This window comes from Sarcophilus harrisii, chromosome 1 (assembly GCF_902635505.1).
Source record: "Sarcophilus harrisii chromosome 1, mSarHar1.11, whole genome shotgun sequence".
Taxonomy (NCBI): Eukaryota; Metazoa; Chordata; class Mammalia; order Dasyuromorphia; family Dasyuridae; genus Sarcophilus; species Sarcophilus harrisii.
The window spans coordinates 160,540,218-160,552,880 of record NC_045426.1 but is presented as its reverse complement, the minus strand read 5'-3'; the positions used below and the strand labels follow the sequence as shown (position 1 = coordinate 160,552,880).

The following is a 12,663-nucleotide window of genomic DNA, read 5'->3' as shown; positions in this document are numbered from 1 at the left end:
GCTCCGTTCCCTCTCATTACTTCAACAGGGGAAAAGATCACAAGGAGCAAAGCAGCAGATTAGAGAAGGAGCTGGACATGACATCACTTTGAATCCTGCTTTATATAAGACCTAAGTAACTTTGAACAAGTTATTTCATATTCTTGGAACTTCAGTTACCTAATTTATAAAATAGGGTTAACAATAAGATCGGGGGTGAAACAAGGATGCCCACTATCACCATTCAAAAATGTTAGCTTTAGTAATAAGAAAAGAAAAAGAAATTAGAGATATTAGAGTAGATATGAGAAAACAAAAAATGTCTTTGAAGTAATATGATGGATTGTCAACTAAAAAACTACTAGAAACAATAAATTTTAGCAAAATTGTAGGATGCAAAATAAATTCACATAAATCATTAGCATTTCTATATTACCAGCACTAAGATATACAAAGAAAAATTCCATTTAAAATAACTATAAATAATACAAAAATATTTGGGAATGTAACTGTCAAGACAACACAAGGAACTATATGAACATAGTTATAAGAGTCTTTTAACACAAATAAAGTTAGATCTAAACAACTCGAAGAATAGCAAGTGTTCATGGTTAGGCTGGGCTAATATAATTAAAATGATAATTCTACCTAAATTAATCTACTTATTCAGCGTCATACCAATCAAACTGCCAAATTACAGAGCTAGAAAAAAAATAATAAAAAAAATTCCTCTGGAAGAACAAAAAGTCAAAAATTTCGTACAATTTGTGGGAAAAAATGCAAATAAAGAAGACCTAGTTGTACCAGATTTTAAAACTATATTATAAAGCAGTGGTCATTAAAACCATTTGATACTAAGAAATTAAAGTAATTGATCAGTGAAACAGGTTAGATCCACAAGACAAAATAATCAATGATTATGGTAATCTAGTGTTTGATAAGTCCAAAGACTCCAATTTCTGGGATAAGAACTCAATATCTGACAAAATTGCTGGGAAAATTGGAAAATAATGTGGCAGACATTAGGCACTAACCAACACTTAACACCCTGTACCAAGATAAACTCGAACTGAGTTCATGATTTAGACATAAAGGGTGACACTATAAGCAAATTAAGAGAACAAGGGATAGTCTACCTCTCAGATCAAGGAATAGTCTACCTCTCAAATCTGTGAAGAGAGAAGAACTAGACAACATTATAAAATGCAAATGCAAAATGGATAATTCTGATTATATTAAATTAAAATGTTTTTGTACAAACAAAACCAATGCAGTCAAGATTAGAAGGGAAACATAAAACTGGGGGAAAAAATTTACATCTAAGGGCTCTGATAAAGGCCTCATTTCTAAAATATAGAGAACTGACTCAAATTTATAAGAATATAAGCCATTCTCCAATTGATAAATGGTCAAATGATATGAACAGATAATTTTTCACATGAAGAAATTAAAATCATTTTTAGTCAAATGAAAAAATGTTCTAAATCACTCCGGATTAGAGAAATGCAAATTAAGACAACTCTGAGACATCACTATATATCTCTCAGATTGGCTAAGATGACAGGAGAAGATAATGATAAATATTGGAGGGGATGTGGAAAAACTGGGACACTAATACATTGTTGGTGGAATTGTGAAGGGATACAACCATTCTGGAGAGCAATATGGAACTAGGCCCAAAGGGCTATAAAACTGTGCATACCTTTTTATTCAGCAGTATTTCTACTGGGTCTATATCCCAAAGAGATCTTAATGGAGGTAAAAGGACTCACATGTGCAAAAATATTTCTGGCAGACCTTTTTGTAATGGCAAGGAACTGGAAACTGAATGGATGCCCATCAATTGGAGAATGGCTGAATAAATTATGGTATATGAATGAAACGATCAGCAAAATGATTTCAAAAATGTCTGGAGAGACTTGAACTGATGCTAAGTGAATAGAACTAAGAATGTACATTGTACACAGCAACAAGAAGATTATGTGTCGATTAATTCTGATGGACTTGGTTCTTTTCAACAATGAGATGATTCAGGCCAATTCCAAGACTTGTGATGGAGAGAACCGTCTGTATCCAGAGAAAGGACTGTGGGGACTGAATGCGTATCACGACATAGTATTTTCACTATTTTTGTTGTTGTTTGCTTGCTTTTTTTCTGTTTTTTTTTTTCTCTTTCATCTGAATTTTTCTTGCGCACCATGATAAATGGGGAAATATGTATAGAAGAACTGCACATGTTTAACCTATATTGGATTACTTTTTCTCTAGGGGAGGGGATGGAGGGAGGGAGAAAAATATGGAATACAAAGGCATGTTAAAAACTATCTTTGCATGTATTTTGAAAATAAAAGGCTATTATAAAAATAAATAAATAAAATGGGGTTAAAAATACTGGCCTAATGCATAGGACTGATGTGAAAATTAAATGAAGTTCATTTATATGAAGCACTTTGCAAGCCTTAAAGGGCTATGTAAATATGAGCTATCTATCATTAGTATTCTCTGAGAGAAAATAAAGAAAATGATCAGATCAACTTTGAAAGACTTAGCTACTTTGATCAATACAGTGATCCAAGATAATTCCAAAAGAGTCATAATGAAAAAATACTTATCCACTTCCAGAGAGAGAAATGAACTGAGTGCAAATTGAAATATAATTTTCTCACTTTATTTTTACTGCTCTTTTGCAATATGGCTAATGATTTCATATGCATAATTGATATGACATTGCTTGCCTTCTCAGTGGGTGAGAGAGGATTGGGAGAAAATTTGGAACCCAAAATTTTAAAAGAAAAGAATATTTAAAATATTAATTTTTTAAAAGGAAAAAGGATTCCATCAATACACCATTACCATCATGATTATTTGAATTCTGTAAATGGGAGGGTTATAATAGCTCACTGGAAAAACTGAATTTCATGCAGAAAACAAATATGTGGCGCAAAACACAACAGTAGACAGGCTAATGCCATGCTAAAGGAAATTTGTATCTTGAAAACTTACCTTTTTTTCCACTCCCCTTTTCTGATCCAGATTTCTTCTCTCAGGTTATTTTTTTTTTAAAAGACAGAACAACTCAAACCAATACACACAAACCAATTTCACAATTCACAGCAGAGAAGTACTGTGTTTGCTATATCTTGCCAAAACTACTGGAGGGGACTGCATCATGGGTTTTTGCACTAAGAAAATTTCCCATCTTTTCTGGACAGCTTACAAAATGATGGCAGCCAAAGGAATGTCTTTGGATAAGAAAGTTGTTAATATTTCCCTTGTATTCCCCAACTCAATGAACATGGAACTTCAAATGGAGCCAATTAGGAGTCTTTGACCAAAGGTGTAAGTCAATGGAAGCAATAAACATCAAGTTTCCTCTCTTTGATTCATGAAAAAAAAGCTCAAAGAAGAAACTATCTCACTCTAGCATTCTCTTTTAATTTCCAGTATCATCAACCAAATTGATACTTCCTTTCTTCTGATCCAAATATTCCCCTCCAGCACCTCTGTTTAATTCCTCAAAGCTGCTCATAGGATCAAGTACTTACCAAGAGTATAAGATGCAAGCAAACAGGAGCGTGGTACCCAGACCTGTAACCAGATTTTCATCTCTATGGAATTCCTGGCCAAAGTTAGGTGAGCAAATTGTTATATTCTTCTGGTTTTTATCCAAAACTTGAAAGGAAAAACAGAGTAACCACAGTGAGTGGGGAGGAATCTATCATCAACTCACAGAAGAAGATGATAACATTCAGGAAAAGCTAACCTAATTTGAGAATCTCTTGGACAGCAAGGAAATCAAATCAATCATTTTTTAACTTATATCAGATTGCCTGCTGTCTTGGGGAGAAGAAAGGAAAAAAATTTGAAACACAAAGTTTCACAAAAATGAATGTTGAAAACTTTATGTATATTTGGGGGGAAAATAAAATTATATTGATAAATTTTTTAAAAAAATATTAATTCAGTCTATTCACTAAAAAGATACTGAAGCTAAAATACTTTGGCCGTGTAATAAGACAGGATTCATTGGAAAAGACCCCAATTTTGGAAAAGATAAAGGAAAAGGGGACAGCAGAGAAGAAGATGGACAGATGTCATGGAAGCAGTAAACATGAGCTTGAATAGACTTTGGTGGAGAATAAAAGAATCTGACATGCAGTGGTCTATGGGGTCATGAAGATTTGGAAACGATTGAAAAACAACAAAACCTAACTTTTGCTTTCCCTCAGAATCCCAAAGACTGAGCAAAGGGTGTGGCTTTGTTCCTCAAAGTCTAACATTGTACAGGATTGACTTTACAGTATTTCTCTAAAGAATGTCAACCCTACCCCACTTCCTTACTGAGGGTTCACCAAGAGGAGCTGGCATGCAAGAGATCTACATTCCCATTTGGAACAAGTCCTTGAACTCCATTCTGGCTGGGTCTGCCCTAAAAACAGGCTCAAGTGACCATGAATCCTACCATTCCAGAAACTCTGGTTCTCATCTCTTCGTTTTGTAAAATTTATTAAATTTTATTTGTTTAAAACTAAAGACAAAATAAGAAAAAAACAAATAGGAAAATAAAGTCAAAAAGGAAAAAAACACCACATTGTCAAATGCCTAGCAGAACATCAGGGTGGATTCAAAATATGTAACAATAAATTTCGATTTCAAGAAAGCACAAAATAGAAGATATTATATTCTTGACTATCCATCTTTTCTTTGCTTCCTTGTAAATTACTCTTTTGCTCTTTGCTGTGCACTTTTTACTTTATTCTTTCTCTTCTCTTATTCCCCCACCCACCACGTCTCCCAAGAAGGCTACAGTTAAGCACAGATATATTTATGTGTGTATGTGGGTGGGTGGGTTTAAATACATACACACACACACACACACACATACACATATGCCCACAAGCATATATACACACATATATAAATACATATTTACAAATACATACACATGCATCTAAAACAATATTAATATGGCTTGACATATAATGTAGATTTCTCTTGATTGAAACTTTAAATGTGACTTTTTAAGACCAATGATTACTAGCTCTACTTTTTGTTCTAATAAATTCTATTCCTGATCTTTATTATTATGTTTGTACATATCTCTTATTTCTTATTCCTGCTTAATTTTCTACTCCTTAACTTGCCTTGTTATTGCTTAACCTCCCCTCACCCATAAATCCTTCCCTTATTTTCTTCAACTACCTTTCCCCTCCCTCTTTATCCCAATTCCCATTAATCTACACACCATATCCCACAGGCGATAAATCTACACGTCCTTCTATACCTCACTTTATCCCATTCCCTTATCTCTTTATAAATTTTGGAGGCCCATCTCTTCCAAAAAAGATGAGGAGATGCATATATTTTCAATTAGCTCTGTATTAGACAATCATACTAAAAAACCTTGGCGTCATTTTGGAGGCTACTTCCCTGTAAATACCTTGTAAAACAGGTGCCTTTATTTCATTCTGTACTCTTATACCTCCTAAAAAGGAGGCAGGATATTTAAAGAAAATACTTAAAAGAGGCCCTTTAAAAATAAAAACTTATCAAAAAAGTTTTATCATCTACTTTACCATAACAAATAACTTACTTAATACTACCCAATGTCCTAGCGCACATAGACACCAATTCTGAATAAATAAGTTGGGCTTAATTACTAGCTCTGACCATATATAATTAGCACAGATTTGAAACACCCTAGAAACCATTTCACAAACATGCAAATTCTAGGTATCTGAAGTTGCACTAAAATTATTATTAGCAATTGCACTTTAAAAATAGCTATGCACACAGTGGTTTGAAGGGTGTTGGTTTTCAGTCCAGTGGAAAAAATCGTTTTCTAAATAGCAGTCTGATCTCAGCCACAAACAGGCATTATTCTGTCTAAGTAGAGCCATTTGAAATTAAAATAATTGTGCACCCAGGGCTGGTGCAATACTTCAAGGATTTTGCCATAACCAAGTAGCACAACAGTCAAAATCTTGCATCTGTGAAAAGCCATGAAAGAAATTAAACTTAAAGCAAAAACATCCAGCTTGTTCTCTTTATTTTTTTAAATGAGAGTAAGTGCTTTAATGCCATAATCTACAAACTCAAATCTACAACTCTTCCTCTTTTGAACAGATACATAGAGAAAAAAATAAGGTATGGTGCATACTGAGCCTCCAAAATTTTCTCATTCCAAGAGGGAAGATGTAGACTATGTGATTGGTATTGAATTTAAAGTTCCATACAACAGGAGATTTGTCTGTTTTATTATACACAATCCAGCAGCCATGCTCAAGCTACTATGAATACTATGAAGATAGCTTTAATAAAAATGAATCACTACTTTGTCTAAAAGGAAAAGGGAATGGCTTGATATTCAAAGCAAGAAAAAAAACTTAGAACTTTATTTGCAGGGTTCAATCACAGCAAGACTTTTGTTGTTTAATCTATTAGTCATGTCCCCATTTGGGGTATTCTTGGCAAAGATACCAGGTAATTTGCAATTTCAGTCTCTAGTTCATTTGACAGATGAGGAAAACCCAGGCAAACAGGATTAAATGACTTAAGGTAGTAAATGTCTGAAGCCAGACTTTAATTCAAGTCTACCTACCTGTCCTTTCTAATGTTCTTACAGAAACTTTTGGCTAAGTCAGACACTTAAAAATAAAAATGAATTCATATTAAAGGAAGCTTCCAAATGGATACTTTTGCTTCAGCACACACAAGTAGCTGCCATTTTTGCATTCACAATTAAATAAGGATTTCCTTAAGTTAAAAGACCTCCAAGTAACAATTCATTTGAGTTTTTATGTTTTCAAACGACAACTTCTAAATGTGAAAGAACATCCTTCCCCCACAAAGACATGTACTCAACACAAGTAATAAGTCAAAGAATCACTCACTTGTCTCCACAGGTTTGCTGGAGAGAGCTGAGAAGGTGAGATAAGTGACGTAACAGCTAATGAGGCCTGATTGCAGTAAGCCTGAGTGAGGCTGCCCTGAAAATGGAGAAGAAATGCATGGTCAGAGAATTCTAGGACACCAGAAGGGGCCTGACCGCCTTTTTTTTTTTTTTTTTAAATAGAAATTAAGGGCCAAGTTCCCAAACTTAAGTCAAGAGAAAAGCCAAAATTCCAACCCAAGGATCTCCAATTCCAAATTCCAATACTTTATGTTGTACTATGCTCTTATAAAGATGGTACAAACATCAAGAAAGGGGAAACATCATTTTTTTCCCAGTGGATATCCTCTGAATTTGACTCTTAACTTCCTGATTCTGAAATTAGAGGCCTGTCACAGTTTATAAGGAACTGGAAAGAAAGAAATTACAAATGCTCTCACACAAAAGGTACTTTCTGTTACTATTGAGAATTTTCCAAAATAATTAAGTTTTTAAAACTTTTTTATGTGTATTTATATATTTATGCATTACATATTTTACTTATTATATTATTTATTATACATTGTAATATATTACTATGCTTTTTTTTTTTAAGGGGAACCTGCGTAAATGAAAAGCAGAACCCTGGCCCATACTACTATGGAGTTTTTTTGCCAACACCTGAAGATGTAACCAACTCCAGGGACATCCTGAAAGCTAATCTGATTCCTAAGCACAGTAGAAGTAAAGTGTCACTCCAATTATTGTTAGAGATCCCCAGTAGCTCAGTGGAATAAACAAAGCACTACAAACTCTATTCCACAGCTATATGCACATCATCCCCCTGGAAAAGTACAGCAAAGACATCTCCGTTTCTTCATCTGTAAAGAGCAAAGGTACCAATGCTTGATGGAGTTCTAAGTGAAGAACAGAACAAGTGCCAATTAAGGAAGAAATTTGTTGGGACCCAGGCTCCAAAAAAGAAAGGTCTCCTTGGCTTCTAAGATGCTGGATTTTAAACGAACAGACTGATTCAGCTACAATTTAGAGTATTTAGCTCCTGCATAGGAACATTAAACTTGTTTCATGACTAATCATTTTTGTTTTCATTTTTTTGGATTTATAATGACAGTACAATTATGACAAGGGGTTCACAAATTACTCATCATGCTACTGAATCTTTAAAACGAAAATGAAAAATGTGCTGCCAGTCACGGAAGCCAACTCTCACATGTGCCCTTCTCAGATAAAGTCATCATGATTTAGAACCTCCATTGAATATGTTTAAAGTCGAAGTTTTTTTATTTTTTTAAGTCACAGACTACGCTGGTAGCCTGCTGAAGTCCATGGATCTTTTCCAGAATGTTATGTATTTTTAAAAAATTCACGATGAAAGAAAATGCTAAAATTAGTTAGAGGTTAGTGAAAATAAAAATGTATTTCTTTTCCCATCCAATTCCATGGGATTCTCTGAAGTTTACTCATGGATCACAAACTCTATAGACTCCTGCATAAAAAATTCAAACAAAATGTTCATAATAGATATGGTCTCTTTGTGACATAGGGGATGGTCCTACTTAGTGGCCAAAATTATCAAGTAGTGATGGGGAAAAGAATGGAAAGGAATATTTAACCTGGCATATATTTTAATTTACTTACAAGCTGAAATCACAATAGGCCTTGTTCAAGCCGTTAAGAAAAACACTTTCAATTATAATAATCCAAACTTCTCTTAGTCCCCAAAACTTTGTAGATTAGCTAATAAATCAATCCTAACAATGTATTAGCCTCTAAGACACTCAAGGTACAAGTTTATTAACCTAACAACATTCTTCTCCACCCTCTTGAAACTGTTAGGCAAGGCAGTTATGAGTGAACATGACAAAAAGGTCATGTCATCATGGGAATCCACCCTATTTTTCTTTACCCCAAAGATAAAAATACTGGCTTGGATCATAAAAATATGAGGGGAGTTTTAGGACTAAAGTAAATTTAACCATGTCCTTCCAATATATTATTTCTGAAATAGGAACAAAATATTATCAGTTTCCCCGAGTGCAGCTTACAACATAGTATTTTCACTTTTTTGTTGTTGATGTATACTTACATTTTCTTTTCTTTTTCATTGCAGCATGATAATTGTTGAAATGTATGAATAAGAATCGTACATGTTTAACATATTGTCTTATTTGCCATGGGGGAGTGGGGGAAAGAGATGGAGAAAAGAGATGGAACATAAGGTTTTGTAATGTTGAATATTAAAAATTATCTATACATGTGTTTTGAAAATAAAAAGCTTCATATAAAAATTTTTTTAAAATATTATCAGTTTCCTACAGGAGAAACTACCAGAACCTCATGGCTATAGGTGACTAGAAGAACATGTGAACATTTGTTAGTTAACAATTCATACGTGCCTTTCCATATCTCTATGCCCTCCAAATTCCTTGAAGATAAGGAATATGTATTTGAATAATCCACTAATTTAATGATTTTTGCAAATTCAGTTTAACAATATTTAACTGCCACATATTTGTACGTGTATCTTATTTAGTCTGAATATAGGGGATGCAACCTAAAGATAGGATCCCTTATGGAATTTCAGGTAGGATTTCCAATTCTCCTATTATCATCAATCTAACCGCATTGGAGAATAAATGACAATATTTTCAAATAGAAAGCCACAAGCTTCTAGAGCAGAAGTGCTAAACATAGCTATTTTCTGATGCTGGAAACAGATTAAAATGTAATTGGGAAATATTTAACAAAATGGACAAAAATGCAAAACAGATAATGCTAATTGATGGTTGTCTGCGTCAATATTTGAGTTTGAGACTGCTGTTCTAGGACTTTCAAGACAATGAGGCAGAAGGAGGGGAAGGAAGTTGTCCCCATACTTACGGTTTTGTACACAGGGTGAGATGGCTACCAGGGAAATAAGTAAGCAGAGGCCACCACTCACACCAAGGAAAATTTTGTTCTGCAAGCAGCCTTCCTCCCAGGTGTAAAACCAAGCCATCAGGATCAGCGCTCCCACCGCAATCGTATACATGAGAAGAGTCACCAGGGCCAGAAAGGCATACCACATTTTGTTATGAACTGTGCCTGCAGTCCTATTGCCAAGAAGGGGAGAAGAGAGAAGGAGGGAGGAAGATTAGTCAGAGGATCATTTGTCTTATAATACTCTTGAAGTAATAAATCCCTTGTATTCAGCCCCCAGGATGATGTAACGAGTCTTACAAAAGGCTTTCTGAAATGAATGCACCCCATGACAATGCTAGATGGCTGGGAAATATTTGACCCATTTGGTCTAAGGGATTTATAAATGTCCACTGGAAACTGCTTCGGCCTTCTACTTCTGACCAGGTCCAAGTTGGACAGTCAGCCCCACCACTATCATCCCCATCGCCTTAAAGGGATACTTGTATTTAGAACTTTTGAGATTTAGAAACATAAGATATTTTTATATTTTTACTCTGGGACATCTTCACGAAGCCCTAAAAGGAAACCATTAATAACAATGGCATGATTACATGATACAGTAGAGTTCTAGTACTACTTACAGCATTTCTTCTCCAAGCTCTGTTCAAAGAAGCTTTCCTTATTATTCTAGTACGTTAGTGATTTTATTAGGTTCTACCATATCATTCCCCTGCTCTAAAAGCTTCAATGGTTGGCTTCCTATTGCCTCTGGGACAAACAATAGATAACATTTATGTAGTGATTACTATGGGCCAGGCGCTGTGCTAAGTGCTATCTCATTTGATCCTTACAAGAAGTCTGTAAAGTGGGCGCTATTATTCTACTTATTTAAAGATGTGGAAATTGAAGTTAAGTGATTGTCCAAGTTAGAAAGTATCTGAGACCAGATTTGGAGTTGGATCTCCTGACTCAGCTCTATCCACTGTAATACCTAAACAAAGTCCCCTTGGCTTTTAAGACCCTTCACAAGCTAACTTCCAAGTAGATTACACATTACTCCCCTTTACACACTCCACTTTCACACTGGTCTTTCTCTTTGCATCTTTCTCTTGCACACATCATCCTGTGTACTTGAAAGTCCTCATCATTTCTGTCTCTAGGAGCTCACTGATCTCATCAAATTTCAATTTCCTTCATGAGACCTTTTCCTGAATCCCCTAGATAAGAAACCTGCCCTCTCCAATTACTTTGTATGTATTTTCTATTTATTTATCTGTACAGGTGTCACTTCCCTCCAAAGGACTCTTATGTTTGCTAAGAGCAAGAACTGTCTCATTTTTGGTTTTTGTATTCCTTACATCTTCCACAGTTTTTGGCACAGAGCAGGCACATTAAGAAATGCTAGGTGAACCAAATTGATTCCAGAATTGCCTTGGAAGCTCTGTTGGACAGCATTACTCTCTTCAGGGTTGTGACCAAATTACCATCACACAAAGTCATGTTTTCTACACCTTACTACTGACTACAGGTAAGAGGGACAGCAGGACAACTCAAATTATAATAATGAAGACAAAGATAGGCCTGGGAAAATTAGAAGAGGAAGCAAGGAGAATTTTTACATAAAAAAAACCAAGGAGAGAACATCGGGCAAAGAAAAAGCAAAGTGGCACTAACTGTTGTTTCTCAATAAAAATGTTGATAGGGAAAAAAAAAAAAACTTGTGCACCAAAAAAAGTAATGTTGGTGGGAGAGAGAAGGGGAAAAGACATGATTCCAAACCTTTAAAACTGAAGAGAGAGAAACAAAAGGAAGAAAAACATCTCATGAATCATTATCCTCTGACTTTTAAAATTAGGTTGCTTCTTGCAACCTCAATCTCAAAGAATACAGAAAGAGAAAGAGAATAAGAATTTTCTTACTGTTTTGACAAAATTGGAAAGCATTCAAGGAAGCCCATGATAAAAAAAAGTTACCGTAACCAAAGATAAATGAAAACGGGAAAGGATGAGATGGCAATCACTCTGTGGTAAATAACATTACAATGATTCAAACTACCGACCACAAAATTATCCCCAATTAAAAGAAGAAACAAGAAAGTAGGAAAAAATTTGACAAGGATGAAAACATTTACATTTAAGTGTTTACTATATGTCAGACACTAGAGTAAATACTCTGATCTATTTACTGTGCTATCAGATGAACAATAAAAAAAAAAAGTGAGAGAAAATGACTTGTATTAAGATAATATTTTATTGAGTTCACCCCTTTTTTCTCCTGGTCTATTATGCTATATTTTCCAGTCTTTTATACTCACTACTTTGATGGACCTGTGATTTGTAATCTACATTTGAGACAGAATAAATATTTACTAGGTTAAATTGCCTCCTCTCTGCCCCCCTCAACATACCAACCCCATTCTAGTATCCCACTTACATGGAGTTCAGTGCTTTCAGACCACCAGTCACTAACACTGTCCAGATGACGAGACAAGTTCCACAAAGAGGCTTCTAAGTGCTAGTGTATCTACATTGATACAGTTTCTTGGCCCTATCTAGGTAAAATCTCTTGTTAACTGTTCAATGATTTTGAGATCTCAAAAGTAAACTAACAGGGTTCTGGCATAACCCACTCTTAACCATTAAAGATACCCCTTACAACCCCTCAGGCACCTTCTTATCCTATAAAATTCTTATTTCGTCTTTCCATATATTTTCCAGAAAGGAAAACCAATGTTTTTATTATGGCTCCTTCCATATTTAAGGAATATTATTATAACACCCTCAATCACCCATCTTTTGATTAGAATTCTTGCTTCATGACCAACTCGTGGCTACTGCCTAGAAAAAAAAATAACTTGATTATGTCTTTTATACTACAATTCATATGAAATT

General features: G+C 34.7%; 1 protein-coding gene across 2 annotated transcripts in view; it reads right to left on the bottom strand.

Annotated features, from left to right (window-relative positions):
- SERINC5 (serine incorporator 5) overlaps window positions 1–12,663 on the bottom strand; it is a 113,000-nt gene that overhangs the window by 25,119 nt on the left and 75,218 nt on the right. For both annotated transcript variants that reach the window (XM_031965963.1, XM_031965967.1), the window contains exons 6-8: window positions 9,752–9,963; window positions 6,873–6,968; window positions 3,525–3,651 (exon numbers count right to left, since the gene is read on the bottom strand). In XM_031965963.1, coding sequence (XP_031821823.1) covers window positions 3,525–3,651; window positions 6,873–6,968; window positions 9,752–9,963 — 435 coding nt within the window. The remainder of the gene's footprint in view (window positions 1–3,524; window positions 3,652–6,872; window positions 6,969–9,751; window positions 9,964–12,663) is intronic.